The sequence below is a fragment of the Poeciliopsis prolifica genome, unplaced genomic scaffold (assembly GCF_027474105.1).
Source record: "Poeciliopsis prolifica strain line A6 unplaced genomic scaffold, Auburn_PproV2 SCAFFOLD045, whole genome shotgun sequence".
In the NCBI taxonomy this organism is placed as follows: domain Eukaryota; kingdom Metazoa; phylum Chordata; class Actinopteri; order Cyprinodontiformes; family Poeciliidae; genus Poeciliopsis; species Poeciliopsis prolifica.
Genome location: NW_026562420.1, coordinates 3,439,200 through 3,455,037, shown reverse-complemented (window position 1 = coordinate 3,455,037; position 15,838 = coordinate 3,439,200). Strand labels below are relative to the sequence as shown.

The following is a 15,838-nucleotide window of genomic DNA, read 5'->3' as shown; positions in this document are numbered from 1 at the left end:
CAGTCTACATTAGTTCCTACAAATGATCGGATCTATAGTGTGTAAGTCACTGTTGCAGCAACAGCTCTAAAAATAGCACGAACGTAGCCAAAGGCGTGTTGCATGTTTTTCTAAAACCAGTCAGGTCCGAGCCTTGCGGGTTGGCCCCAGCAGGTACGATATCAAAGCCAAGAAGTGTTTTGATTCTGACGGCCAGCTGGTGATGCCGGGAGACGGCAAGGTCGTCTGGGTTACGGACTGAATGCAGCAGTTTCTAGCGTTGCCTTCATCGTTATTTGTTTGTTGTCAGGCGGGTCCATCTGGCGGACGACAGTAGGATTGCTCATGTAGAAACGCAATGTTTTCCCCGTTTTTAAATTAGTTGTACCTCTCGCCTTTATCTTGCTGTCCCCCCTTGAGCCATTTCATGACACACTTTCCTGCTGTGCTCAGTCCGGATGAGAGGAAATGTTTTCAGAAATGCTACAACCAAGGCAGGTTGCTACAAGGAAAACTAACTTTTTTTCTCCCTCCCCATGTTGAGCTGTGTTTCAAATGATTTTGTTGTCACAATTTTACTTGTTGTCTTCCCTTCAACACAACGTGTGTGTGTGTCGCTGTGTTTATGAGCGGTATTGCCCACCCACGGAGGTCATCAGCTCTCACCGGAGTGCGTGGAACTCAAGCCCCCGGCCCGGCCGTCGAAGAATAACCGTCGTTAAATATTCATCCTCGGTTCCCAGTGCCACACGTCTCCTCCCCGCAGCCCGACCCCTGCTGCTTTCAGCTCATGCCAGAGGAGCAGAAAAGGAATTGGTATCGTTTTGGCAATTAGGATTAGGAAAATATAAAAGGATTTTTTTTTTCTTAATTCTCCTTTTAACCTATTGCCTAAGAGGATGGAGAAACGTGACTACGGAGCACCGGTGACGTCAAGACTTCCAGAGGTAGGTGTTGGGGAGCATGGATCTCACTTCAACCTACACACAGGCATGCACTGTCTACAGATGGTCTACACACTAATAACATTTTGTCCATTAATGCTTAGAACAAGAAAGAAAATAAAAGCAATTGAATTTCACCATAAATCAGCCACAAGCAGCTCCTTGCAAAAAAAAAAAAAAAAAAAAAAACAGAAGAGTTGCCCAATACTCAACTCAACTGTGAATAGAAAAAATATTGAAAAAGTATTGCTGGTCTTCTTAATCTGATGGTCTACACACTACTGCAATTTGACTAAAACATTGACACACTTTCTTGCAAGATGAATATGCATGAATTAAAGATGATGAGCAAATAAACATGTTTACTTTTGCATAATCTAAAAAATCTGAAAAGAAAATGGAGAGAGGGAAACATTTGAAAACTCCCAGTCAAAACTGATGTTCTTTTGACTAATTATGCTGGGTTCTGTTAACCTCTGAAGTTAGAACTCGTGTCTGAGAATGACACCGAACCAACCATAATATGTTCCAATTCCAAATTGGAAGCTGGTGGGATTTGATAATTGATAAATTGAGTGACCATGCAATCTACATGCTATCCTACATTTTGACATTAAACATCAGTAACATGGAATCGTGGTGAGAGGACGTATTGTGCAATGTATTTAAGATTTAATGTGATACAATGATTCCAAATGTGTTTTGTATTGGCTGTAAACAGCATCAGTGTACAAGCATTTTTATTAAATTCTGAAATCTGACTTATTTGGAATTCTGACATCATCGTGTATGTCTGGTAATTATGCTAATAAAAAAATGTATAAATTGACTCTATTTTTTAAAAGTAAAAATGGAAACATAAGTAAGTTCCTTCAATTTTACAGTCAGTGAATATAATATTGTTTTTTTGTTGTTGTTTTTTTTTTTTTACATATATTTGACATAACTTATGATAATAACAAAGTCCAAGTTTTTAAAGCATGGTAAAAATTCACAAGACAAGCATGATGATATGGCACTCATTAAGAAAGGTTTGAGAACCACTAACCTACTCTCACCAACAACAAATTAAGAATGCTGCAGGAGATGAACGAGTCCACTAGATAGCAGCAGATGGCTGTGTGTGTGTGTGTGCGCGTGTGTGTGTGGGTGTGTGTGTGTGTGTGTGTGTGTGTGTGTGCGTGCGCGTGTGGGTGTGCGTGTGTGTGTGCGTGTGCGAACAAGAGCGTGGGGGAAAAAAGGGAATCTCAGTTTGTGAGTTAACTGCCAGAGATGATCTCTTACTTCTCCCCAGGATCTGAATGCTTGCTTTTGATGTGAATCATCATGTTCACCTCTGTTTAAATCTGCTGTGTTCTCCCAGGCGTGTATCTTGGTGTCTCTATGCTGTTTCCTCTTTACAAATTCTATCTAAACTTGGAGGACCTCCTGCTAACACCAATTGTTTTGGAAAAGGTGGAGACTGGGTGCTTACATTTGATCAGTTCTTTTTATTTCCTTGATTACCACGTGAGCCGATAGACACAAAACTGTGGAAAAAGGAATAAATATTCTTGTGTAACATAAAGTCTTTTGAATGTCTTTGTGAAGTTTGTGCACACATGCATAGACATTGATGTGTGCTCTATGCTGGTTGGTAATAATTAGATACGCTTACAATCTACAAGATCTGGATCTAGCAACCTAACACCTGTACTCTGGAGCCGGACAGAACCGGCAATCTGACCCCTTCCCTCGGGAAGAAGGATAATTCAGTTGATTGCACTAATAATCACAGCCCTGTTACCGATCCTTCCCTGGCTGGAGCTCTGTGTGTTTGAGAGTCATTCTTGTGTCACTGATACCTTAGAGGGAAGACGTCATATCTTTAACAAGTGTGTGTAACTCCCACCTTTGCTCCATTTTGTGCTTTAACATAAGTCAAAATATGCTAGCAGTGACTACATGGATTTTTTCAATTTATTTTAATCTTAGAAAGCATATGAGATATTGGGTGGGGGTGATAGTGATAATATGGGGGAATAAAAAACTTAGATTCAGTAGCAGATGTGTGCAGGTGTTCACATGCAACTTCTGTCATGTTAATAAATGAAGTCTAATTACTCAGCATTTGTACATTTTACAGTATCTTCACTGCTAATCAAGCGTATCTTCTGCATCCCAGAAGATTAGCCAATCATGCTTTTCTTCTGTTCCTCTGGACGTTTTGTATTATTTATGCCCCGCCCCCTCAGCCGCTCAAGTTCTCAAGTTTCAGATGACAAATTAAGGCTCCTTCCATGACCTGAGACAAGGAAGTGTCTACACAGACACACACACCTTCACATAACTACACACATAAAACTCATCTGCCCATCTCTCTTACTTGCACACTCCCTTGAGGTCACACAGTGTGAACAGGATGTAGTGTTGAGTAATGGAATATATTATGCTTATCACTGGAGGACATGATAAAATCAGAGGAGAAGCACATCGCAACCTGAAGTTATTATTTATTATTGTTTTTTTTTTTTTTTTACTTTTTACTTTCTTGATTATGAAAGAAGATACCTGTGATCAGACACACTGTGTTCAAAGATTTCAGACCCCAATCACAACAAAGGCAAGTCTTCTTTATCACCAAAAGGGAGGAGCCAATAATGGAGAACTGTCCAGGTGAATGAAATTGTCAACATTGTCTTAAGAACTTAGCTTTGGCTACGCATCTCTTGGAAAACGACTGAACCACTTAGGGGGTAAAGCCTTTTCTGTTTTATCATGTTGTGTTCAGTTTTTGCATTTAGCCAAAGGCAATTGAAGATCACTAGATAAGACTATTTTCTATTTAAATCTACAGCTAGATTAATCTTAAACTGTGCACTCTGATAAATGTACGCATTGGTTTAAGATCTTAGTTGTATGCAATATTATTCAAAAATATTGTGCAATTTTTTTAAATACTTGGTTTCCAGGGAATCAGAGATGTTTCTGTACTATTTCGATGTGGCCTTGATTAATATTCCTCCAGGATTTCCAAAGGTCTAACTGAGTTGTACTTTGGACATTGGTAGAGGTTTTTTTCACTGAGTTTCATCCACATTTTTACTTTTAATCATGACAGTATATTGTGTATGTGTCCTTAAAATCAAGGTTAGTGGATAAGCAGAAGAAAAAAATTACAGTCACAGATGAACAGTTTCTGAAAGTCAAGTTTTAAAAAACGGATAAAAAAAAAATCCTTATCCGATATTTATTTTATTGAGCAGACATTGAGAAAATAACATAGCCTGCTGTCTGGACAATGTTAAATGATGTAAAAAGTCATTTGTTTTGTTTTATAGAACATGGGTTACGTTTAACTGTCAGGCTAAATAAACCTTAACAGGCTCTTTATTTAAGCAAAATTGGGAAACAAACCCTTGGCTAAACATTTGCAATGCAGTTTTCTGGGCTAAATAAAGGACCGGCCAAGCTTAGATAGTCAAAAATAAGGCAAATGTTCTACTTGATTGTCTACTGAACTCAATGTTTTCAGCTAAAACCTCTTTTGGAATCACCTGGAGGTAAAATAATATCTTGTGTCCTTGTAAGCTTTGTTGTCTGTGGTAAATTTGTAAAACAATTAACTTTATAAAAGAGAACAAGTAAATTATTTGACAGAGGTCCAAAAAAGTCTTCTTATCGTCAATTCTTGGACAGGAAATCAGCTGATTCCAAAAAAACCCTTTCAGATGTTGATTGTCGAGTAGTCATTACTCTCGAGGAAATTAACACATCTTAAGAGAAACATAAAAAAGAGAAGGATGAATTGAGATTTTTGTACATTATTTTATTCTTTGTCCAATTCAGTTTTATTCGCAGATACCTGATGTTTTTCATGTGTTTATGCAAAAACTGATTAAAACCCAATAAGATCTCATAAAAATAATGGAAATCATCCAATATTTGGAGTCTGGAAAAACACAGAAATGTAGAAACCCTGAAGAAACCCAAGTAATAGTAAATACATCATAAATATAGCAGAAAAAGTATCATATTACTTGAGGTAAATATGATTCATTTTTGACCTTATGTAGTTATTTTTTTTCTCCAAGTTGAACTCTGAACCTAAAATGCGAGGAAATTTCCAGCGGCACTGAAACTGAATACTTTTCCTTCTGTTGCACGAGAACATGTTGGAGCTGGAGCTGTTTGCCTTCAACCTGGAGTTTGAATAAGTTTGGCTCTGAGCTAAAAAGAAATGTGCTTTTGTTTAAAGAAATCAGATTTTTGCTAACTTTTGCAAGATTTTTTTTTTTCCTCAGGCCGACAAAAATTTTAAGCTAGCTCGAGAATGTAGGGTTCTTGAATGACTGCAGATAGAAACATCTGGAGTCATCTGTCTTGTAAGATTGATTCACAATTGAGCATTTAATATATAGTATATTATCTTAGGAACAAGCATGTTTATATCTGTACAGGAGCCTTCATGGGGATCAAATCTGAGCAGTGTGGAGCTGCTAAGGACTGGTGGATTCCTTCCTCAAACTAGTGGTGAAGAATCATAAAGTCACATTGAAAACAATAAAAGTTTTAAGGTTAGTTAAAAAGGTCACTGTTTTGAGCATTACTGACAATCTAGCTTTACAAACTTGATAAAAATGTTTTGTTCTTTTATGCTTTGTGTTTAAAGGCCAACAGCATTGAACTTTGTACGGGGAGCATGATGTGCTTCTAGCAAGTAGTCAAAATGCCTGGTAAGAAAGATACCAAAAAAGACACCAAGAAAGGTGGAAAACCTGAACCAGAGAAAAAAAAAGAGGATGAGAAGAAGGCAAAAGATGACAAAAAGGGAGCAAAAGATGACAAAAAGGGGGGAAAGGATGACAAGAAGAGTGGAAAAGATGATAAGAAAGGAGGAAAGAAAGGAAAAGAGGAGCCATCCAAAGGCAAAGATGAGGGGAAGAAAGGAAAAGATAAAGGGAAAGGTAAAAAAGTAGAGTCTGAGGAGGAAGAGGAAGAGCTACTGAGTGATGAGGAGGAGGAAGAGTTCAGTGAAGAAGAAGACTGGGAGGATTCAGAGGATGACAAAAAGAGAAAAGGGCGAGGGGGTAAAGACAAGAAGGGTGGGAAGTCCAGACGTGGTGACGACTCTGAGGAGGATGACGAAGACTATGGTGATGAGGACGTTGATGAGGAAGTGGCTCACAGTAAATCTAAAAAAAAATCTAAGGATGATCGTCACCATAAATCAGGAAAATCAGATGCAGATGTGAAGAAGAAAAAGGGAAAGAAGGAGGAACCACTGGTTCCCGTTAAAGAAATCCCAAAGAAAGGTCTGAAGAACATGTCAAAAATGTTCATGAAGTTTTCTGGCATCAGAAGACGCAAGAATAGTGTAAAGAAACTGAAAAGCACATCACGTTTATTTCTTGGCTTGGGAAGGAGGAAGAGTCGGCTTGCTAAGAAAAAACGGCGAAAGTCTATGATGAAAAATACCTCACGGTTCATGATGAAATTTAAAAGTAGCCAAAAGAAAAAAAAGGAGAAGGAGGCCAAAGAAAAAGCAGCAGCTGATGGAGGAAAAAAGCCAACTTACATGCTACTTCGTCTTGGGGGAGGAAATTCAAGTAAAAAGAAAGGGGGATTCTTTAGAGGTCTATTTAAAAAGCAGGATGGCACAAGTGATGACTTCAAGAACAGTAGTGCTTTACTAGGTAAGGTTGCTGCGGCAACTAATTGGCTTACCAAAAGGTTTCTGTCAAAAAAAATGCAAGAAAATTCCAGGCATCATGGCTTAGATGGCCATAGAGAAAAAGCACGACAGTCCAGCTCCAGACGGTTTCTGCATGGTTACCAGAACAATGGTTATACGTTTGGAGAGGAAGATGACGAATATGACCTGCACTATGTAGATGACCAGAGAGGTTACAGGTATGAAAATGGCTATGCTGATTATGTAGATGAGTCAGCACCAGCATATGGAAGATATGGTCAGTATGGATACTATGAGAATGAGATGGAAGGGGCAGACTATCAAGACCTGGGTTACTATGAGGAAGACATACCCTATGATACAAATTTTGAATATTATGATGATGGATTTAATGATTACAATAACCTTTACTCCTCTGCCCGGGGGTATTATGACACTGAGGAAGCCGATTATTATGGGTACCAACAACAACAGGCAATGTATGGTGATGAAGCCCTGGATTATTATCCTCAAATGCATATGAGTGGTATGTATGGAGGGGAAATGGGAGGATTTCTTGATCCTCACACTCAACTTTATTATGATGAAAATGATCAGGGAGCTTTCTATGCAAATAGTCAATTGTGTTACTCTGACATTGGGCCTCAAGGTTATATTGGGGATCCTGCTGTAACTATGGGAATGCAAGGAGGATTTCCGCCTGACTTTCAGGTTGGATATAGTGAACCTGGAATATACCAAGATTTGAACTCCCAACAGCCTGCCTTCCCATATGGAGGCCAACAGGTCTTTGAACTTGGAGCACCAGGTATGGGTAAAGTAGACACCCTGTATGGGAACCAATATGTAGGAAATATGAATCAAATTGGGAATGACTTGGGAGGAATTCAGCAAGGCGAAATAACATTTAGAGTTCCTAGACCGCAAGTGCGTCTTTTTGGAAAAGAGCGATTAGATGTCCCTCTGCCTCCTCCACCTACTTTGCCTCCAGAGCCTGAGTTTGAAGACATGTCAGATATTCAATACGAAGACCAGATTCCTCTTACACAGTATCAACTCGAAGACATGTCATTTCAACAGCAAATGCCAGTATCAGAACCACAACTGCCCATGTTTCCTTTTCAACAGCAACAACTACTATCAACACAACAAATAGTTTCCCCACAGCAGGCAATGATGTTTCAACAAGAGAATATGTTGCCCCAAATGATGGCCACACAGATGTCATCACAACAGCAGTTGATGCCCCAGCAAATAATGCTTCCCCAGCAGCAGATGATGGCAGAGCAGTTGTTCCAACAACAACCAATATCTCCACAACTAATTTCACCACAGGTAATTGTAGTTCTTGTTTGTCATTGCTTTAGTCGAAGAGGGAATGGTATATTATACCTAAGAAGATAGTACCTGGAGATATTGAGGTGTTGTGACAAAGTGCTATAGGTAGAACACAGAGAAAGAGATTGGGATAGAAAGTAATATTTTTCTTCCCAACCAGCCTTCACCATGGAAGTGTTAGGAAACTGTGGTCCTTGAAGGGGCTATATTTTATTTCTACCAAATTCTGAAATATCTTCTAGATAGTAATTTTTTAATGAAGTTTCTCCAAACTGGAAAAAAGGTAAAGTAAGCAGCAGAGGAAGATTGAAATTGCCCGTGGTTGGAGTATGCCATGGTGGTGCAGAGGGTTAGCACGCCCCACGTTTAGAGGCTTCAGTCCTCGATGCAGACGTCACAGGTTCGACTCCTGGACCCGGTGACCTTTGCTGCATGTCTTCCCCCTCCTTGCCCTCTTTCCTGTCAGTCTACTGTCAAAAAATGTGAGCCACTAGTGCCGCTAAAAACTCTTTGGAGAAAAAAATGGAAAAAATAAATAATTGCCCGTGGTTGTGCTAAGTCCAGCTGATTGAAGAACATGTTATATATTATGTAATTTTGAAGGAAGGTGCTGAACTGCCCAAGCAGTTCCTCAACTAATACACTGCTATAATTCACATAAGCTTTATCAGCCTAATGGTAAAAAGAAAGTATATCCTTTTTTGTATTTTTGTATTTTAACATAAACAATTACAAAGTTATGCACTACATGTTACACCGTGAAAATATGTAGTGTCTTTGTTTTTAGCCTGACCTTATGTTAATATCAGCAGGGTATAATGTATGTCTTTCTTCACCACTGCAGATGATGACAGATCCAATGATGGTACCACAGAGGCAGAATTACAGCAATCCAACAATCCCAACACCAACAGCCACAATTATTAAACAAGCAACCATGTCTCCTCTCCCTACACGGCGCATGCAATCTTCTCCAACTCCATCTCGTCGCTCTGTCATCATACCCTCTCCACAAATGCAACACCATCCTTCTGCCATGAGTTCGCCAGTCCCCACCCCTATGACTGCAAGAAGGCAGATCCCCTCCCCACAACCTTCTATGAGGAATGGGATCAGTAATGTTCAAAGATCTCCATCTCTTTTGTCTAGGCAGGTTTCACAACATGCTTCTCCTATGGTGTCCCCAGTACTTCATCGTACAAGGCAGCCTCCAAAGTCAATTTCCCCTTTGGCCAGAGCATCCTTACCTCCCCATTCTCCCCATGCCTCCATAATTCATCGTAGTCCTCCACCCTTGGAGAGAGGATCAGTGAGGCAGCATTCACCCCTGTCATCATCCCACATTTCCAGGAGTATGCGAAGTCCCCAGCCATCACCCACTTCTGTTCAAAGTCCGTTGGGAAGGAGAAAGATACATGATCCACCCCCCCTTTACCCTGGTCATGCATCGCCATCTCTCTCTCCTCAGCCAAGTCGAAGGCCTTCGCCCTCTCCTTCTCACCGAAGTTTATCTCCTGCAGGGCCTCGGCCAGCTCCATCATCCCCTAATCTTTCTCGCCATTCAACTCGGCTGCTCAGGGACCCCACGCCATTGGCCAGGCCTAGAGCATTTGGAAATGTTCCTTTAGGTACCGTCAGGCCCTCACCCATGGGTCTCAGAGGGCGTCCAGTGCCCCCACCCACACAAAATGTGCGCCCATTTCGTGCGTCTTCTATGAGAAGTAATAGATCTTCTGTACTTACCATAGACTCCTCCCTTCACTCTTCTCCTTTCCATTCCCCTCTTATGGTCCACCGAGCTCCCCTGGCGAGAAAAGAATCTGTCCATCCTCCTCTTCGCCCCATTGCTCGAGGGCGTCCCCTTAGAGCCCGACAGTCTATAAGAAGCATGCCTCCCCCTTCCCCTCAACCCTCCCTTAAACACATGTCACGCAGTCCATCTCCACGCCTCTCTCCTCGACTAAATCATCAGTCCGTTGTGTCAGATCCCTATACTGTTGACCCCTCTTCTCCCATGCTATCCAGGTCTTTGCAGAACCAAGATCTTAGATTACATTCATCTTCAGCCCTTAGACCACAAGAACCCCAAATGGTGGGCATGGGTCAAATGGCTCCGGAATTGGTAGAACTCCAAGGTTTTCCAATGCAAAGGCCAATGTCTGTTTATGAGCAGCCTTTGCTTCCTTCATCACAAATGCTCTCTGGAGCTCTGCAAAACCAGATGGTGAGAGGAGCATCCTATGTTTCTCCACTTCAGAGACCTCAGTCTCCATATGTTCCATCTGTACCGTCATCTCCATTGCTTTCTGGAGCCATGAAACATAGTCAGGCAATGAAAGGCATGGCCTCTTATCAAACTCCACAGTTACAATCACCATATGGACCAACTGTCGTTATGCCATATGATTACATCTCTGAGCCTGGCCCAACACCATTACTTCAAGATGTACTGCAAAACCAAACTGGTTTTGCCCCGCGTCCTTATACTGAGGTAACGCAAAAAAGTATTCCCTCATCTCCTATTTTGTCCCGTTCTTTGCAAAACCAGGCTATTCAACCGGATGCTTTTTCAACACTTGGACCAGAAACCGTCCAAATGGTAGGCATGGGTTTGATGGCTCCAGAATTACTAGAACCTCATGATTCTACATTGCAGAGACCAACATCACCTTATCAGCAGCCTTTGCTCCCTCATTCACGAATGCTCTCTGGAGCTCTGCAAAACCAAGCAGTAAGAGAAGCATCTTATGTTTCTCCACTTCAGAGACCCCAGTCTTCATATTCCCCATCTGTACCCTCATCTCCACTGCTCTCTGGAGCCATGAGACACAGTCAGGCAATGAAAGGCATGACTTCTTATCAAACTCCACAGTTAGAATCTCCATATGGACCAACTGTTGGTATGCCATATGATTATGTCTCTGAACCTAGCACAGTACCTTTGCTTCAAGATGCACTGCAAAACCAAACAGGTTTGCGTAGTATGTCGAATTTAAAATCTCCCATAATGCAACAACGGAATCCTTATGCCCCAGCTGGGCCTCAACTTCATAGTGCTCTGCAGCAAAACCCAAATCTCCGCCAGGCATCCTTTCAGACACCTGTGCAACTTAGACGGCCCTCAGTTGTAACTCAGTCACCCTCTTCACCAATGTTGGGAAGAGCTCTGCAGAACCCACAGTTGATGCATGCATCATACCAGCTGCCAGGAAGAACCTTCATAACCCCATATGCAGATGCCCGTTCTTCACCATTGCTTGGCCATGCATTGCAAAATCAACAAGTCCGGACTGCCTCATATATAATGCCTGACGGATCAGTTATCAGGGTAAATAATATGTTGAGATAAATGTCTCCTCAGAGGCAAAAAGTTATAACTTCAATTGATATCCTTTCTTTACTCTCTATCTTAAACTCAAACAGGACCCTCGTCTACTTCAGAAGCCAATGTCACCGAACCTTTCTGGAGCTCTTCAAAACCAGCATCTGAGGATGGCTTCATATACTCTTCCTGATGGCACCATTATAGATTCTAGACAGAACGTAACCAATGAGCTGTAGTATTTTACATTAAGTTTAACAGTAGTTCATGCGTACATCTCATTTTGATAACATATAATGCTTGCAATAACATGCACTTTTTTTTGTTCAGCATCCTATTTCCCCAAACCTGGGCAACGCTTTGAACAACCCAGCCATACGTGAAGCTTCCTACTCTCTTCCTGATGGCACCATTGTGATAGACTCCAAAACAGAAAAGACACCCATCCTTACAGCAGCACTTCAGAATCCTTACTTGAAGAATGCTTCGTACACCCTCCCAGATGGCACTATCATCATTGATCCACGGAAACCTACCTCTCCAAACCTGTCTAATGCTCTTCAACACTCGTCATTGCGGAATGCCTCATTTACTCTACCGCAGGGGGTTCGAGACCCAAATACTCCCATGTCACCAAATCTGGCAAAGGTTAGCTATAAATGGTTATTTATTTTCTGGTTTTCTGATGTTTTTCCATATTTTTGTCCTTGTGTTGTTTTAGTTAGGACATAAGGTTTTGAAATATTGATGTTTATGTTTTTCAGTAATCTACTTCTTTGTTGTTTTTGCAGACACTTTAACAGAAGTCATTTGTTCTTATAGGCTCTTGCTAACCAAGCCTTGAAAGCTGCTTCATACACCCTTCCAGATGGAACTATCATTGTGGACCCAAGGAAGCCAAAGAGTCCAAACCTGACAGCAGCCCTGCAAAATCCATATCTAAAAGGGGTATCCTACGCTCTGCCTGATGGAACCATCATCATTGACCCAAGAAAACCAGCTGGCCCTAATCTTTCCAAAGTATGTTTTCTTTGTTCAAAATTTCACACAAGCTGTTCAAATGGTGGACTAAATTTAGACATATGGTAGAAGCTTCAGCCTGTTGAATTAATAGAGTATACAGTTTATATGTTGCATTGGAAAACATTCATAGCCATTGAACCTTTTCACATTTTTGTTGTACAATATTTTAATGGTAGACCTTGAGAGGAGTTTTTACAGCTTCTAGCTGGGGAAAAGAAAGACTGTTCCCACTCGGTTAGCGGCAGAGAAAGCTTCTACAGCTGCGAATTATTCACTCTTGGGAGAGTGGAGACAGAAAAGGGGAAAGCAGTAGTGGTGGCTGCTGGGATAAATGAAAGGGGAAAGTAGCAGCTGCCTCTCTGCTAGTGGTGGATTACATGTGTGGGGCCAAGCTTCCATTCCTTTCAGCTTTGGGTGGTTCTCTCAGGCTTTCAGCTTGGCTCACTTTGGATCCAGGGCTTCTTGGAAGAAGCAATATCTTTCTCCACCAGTAATAAAAGATGCATAAGTTGTGGAGAGGTTTAAAGCAGAGTTAGGTTTTTAAGCAATATCATAAACTTTGATTTTAAAAAAAATACACCACAAGTGATAACCTATCATTTTTGTCATTCACCCAAACAGTCTGGCTGTACAAACAGCACTACTCATAGAAAGAGCCAAGAGGCCTCTAGTAAGGAGCTCAGGAGGGTGAGATAAGCTGTAGATAATGTTAGATCAATTGGAAAATGAAATGTAGCTCCTTTTTATGAGCTTGGAGCTATTTCATTGTTTTATTCCTGTTCTTTCACTTGCATTTTTGTGCTGTAAGTCAGCCGCTATGTCGCTTTTAAGTACTTTACAAAAAAAAGTGGTACGATTTTGGTATGGAATAGTAAATACAGGCCAATAATCCTGAAGTAAACACTATTAATTATGATTGACAATAAGTGGCATGATTTGAAAATTGATGTGGTTAGGCCTGCCCAAAGCCTCTGCAGAAACTCAATGCAAGACCACATGGGTAATGAATGTTGAAGCAATAATAGCTCCCAAACATCATGCAAAGTGCAGAAATGTATCAATAAATATTGTTTGTCCAATGTTTTGATCCACACTCAGCATGAACTGTACTATGGAAGCAGAATTGCCCTAACTGCCACCAAGTGTGCTTGTTACTGGTATTAGACTTAGACTTTGACTTAGACTTGTACTTTATTGATCCCTTGGGAAGACTCCCTCAGGAAATTGAAGTTACCAGCAGCTTTACAGGCAAAAAAGTGGCACACAGTAAGCATATTCAAGAGAATAGAAAAAAATAAATACAGATTAAATACAAAGGTACACAGTAAATGTAATAAATGTTACAAAATGACTAACTTAATTGTTGCAAGAAGTCATATGACTAGGCCTGTTGCAATAAGCAATAAATCAATTGATCGTGTGATAAATTAAAAGAAGCTAAATTGCTCCCATTTGCATGATTTATCGTTTTTCTCTTTGCTTTCTCTTTCTACCAAAAACTGGATGACAAAAGTCTTCAGTCTGCTGCTTTGGTCAAGTTGTCTTTTTTTGAAAGACAAATTTTAAAAAATTTCTCATTTTATATATTTTTCATAATCTGTCATTTTATATGTTGTCTGTGTTGTTTCGCTTATTTATTTTGGATATGTCTTACAGTTCCAGTAAGTTTATTGATCTTTGAGAATGTCTTCTTATTATGACATTACCATTATATTATGTGAAAATGGCATGAAAACAAGATTATCATTCATCGAGATAACTTTTGATACAATTCATCATTCAGCAAAATTTTTTATTGTGACAGGCCTATGTTGTATTTCACAAAGAACGTGTAAAGACAAACTGTCCATGTATTTTTTTGCTTCCCAATTCTGCAATTTTCTTTATTGAGTCATCACTGCAATTTACAATAATACATGTTTTTTTTTTCTTTTTACAAGGCATCATAGATTAGGGATTTATGGCCATTGTGATATTCATTAATTTCTTTGATCCACCACCTTTAGGCTCTTCTGAACCAGGATCTTCGAAGTGCGACATACCGGCTCCCCGATGGTTCTTTGGTTATGCCTGGCCAGAAGCCATCCACTCCAAACCTGGCAGCTGCTCTTAGGCAGAATCAGGGACTTCGCTCTGCTGGTCTCTACCATCTCTCTGATACCTCAGTCCTGTCGGGTGCACCCAAACCCGCTAGCCCCAACGTGGCCTCTGCACTGCAGAATCAAGAGCTGCGTGGTATCACTTACAGGTGTGAAACTACACTTTTAATAGAAGCTGGACATGAAAAAAATGACTCAAGTTTACACAGTTTTGCAATGAATAACATGTTCAGCAGCTTATGCCAATAAGGCATAAGCTGTCCCCAAGAGGTTATCCCATAAGGTCTGTTGAGGATCTGCCTATGTATGATAAATATTTTGTTTTTTTAACATATTCCCTCAGTAACATGTTGCACAGATACAGAAAGGATGATGTAACTTGCAAACGGTCAAAAAATGTGGTTGAAACTGAAACGTATAGAAACATTTACAGATGTTCAGATGTGGTTCAAAAGATCCTTGACATTAATCAAATGGCCTAACTGAGCCTGAATTCCAACATCTTTGTCAAAAGCAACATTTTTGATGTGTTTTTCTGTCCAAGCAAAGCCAAAAAACTGGTCAACCTTTAGTTAGAGATAACTAAAAGAACTAAATAATTCAGTCATAGGCAATAGGAGAAACATTTAATGAGTACTTCTTGTAAGAGTAATGAAAAGTTAAAATGCAACTTTGGTTCCTGGACTATATTGGCTCATATTTGGCCAGTATAATACAACTCCATACTATACTTTATATACAAAAAAAGAGTTATTCTTTGTTTCATAGGCTTCCAGATGGCTCTCTTCTCACACGCCAGTTCCGCACCCCAAAACTATCCGATGCCATCCAAAATCAGCAGCTTCGTTATGCTTCATATACTGTGCCAACAGAGCTTCAGGGGGAGGACCATCGCTATGCTGTGATACCTCCATATGGGCCACGATCTGGCCACTGGGCCAGGAATGCCAGAGGTGGAGGAGAAAGTGGGGAAAATGTTTGGGCTGCCGAAAGAGTTCTGCCTCATGGGACAGTTCAGAATTTGTCCAAGTGGTCTATGTACAAAGAAGATGGAATGTTGGAAGGATATTCACCAAGCCCCGAGGTTTCAGAAAAACAGCTTCAGAACCTGGAGTGGACTCCTGACAGGGTTAGAGTACCAGGTCAAAGCTGGTATGACAAGGTATCTATTTTCATTCATCTTTCAGTCATAGTTCAAGCATGAGGTAAAATATTAACCAGATGAAAACTCACAAGCTTTTTTCTCAATGTTTACTGTGCAACTGATATTAGTTATGTTTCTTAAACTTAGAAAGGGTTTTGTTGATCTAATGCCACAATAATTGCATATTAATTGTGTCTAGATTTTTTCTATAATAAGCATGCCCACAACAAACCACAGAGTTGTACGCTGGGCAGAGGGAATGGAAGACATGACTCAGCTCCCGTAAGCACAATTCAGATCAAATACAAATATGTC

At 40.4% G+C, this 15,838-nt stretch overlaps 1 protein-coding gene across 1 annotated transcript in view; it reads left to right on the top strand.

Annotated features, from left to right (window-relative positions):
* The first annotated feature begins 428 nt into the window (after positions 1 to 428).
* myo15ab (myosin XVAb) overlaps positions 429 to 15,838 on the top strand; it is a 66,660-nt gene continuing 51,250 nt past the window's right edge. The window contains exons 1-10 of the mRNA XM_055056521.1: positions 429 to 926; positions 5,363 to 5,479; positions 5,575 to 7,932; positions 8,780 to 11,263; positions 11,359 to 11,478; positions 11,588 to 11,905; positions 12,080 to 12,277; positions 14,287 to 14,528; positions 15,148 to 15,541; positions 15,723 to 15,805. Coding sequence (XP_054912496.1) covers positions 5,632 to 7,932; positions 8,780 to 11,263; positions 11,359 to 11,478; positions 11,588 to 11,905; positions 12,080 to 12,277; positions 14,287 to 14,528; positions 15,148 to 15,541; positions 15,723 to 15,805 — 6,140 coding nt within the window. The 5' untranslated portion in view covers positions 429 to 926; positions 5,363 to 5,479; positions 5,575 to 5,631. The remainder of the gene's footprint in view (positions 927 to 5,362; positions 5,480 to 5,574; positions 7,933 to 8,779; positions 11,264 to 11,358; positions 11,479 to 11,587; positions 11,906 to 12,079; positions 12,278 to 14,286; positions 14,529 to 15,147; positions 15,542 to 15,722; positions 15,806 to 15,838) is intronic.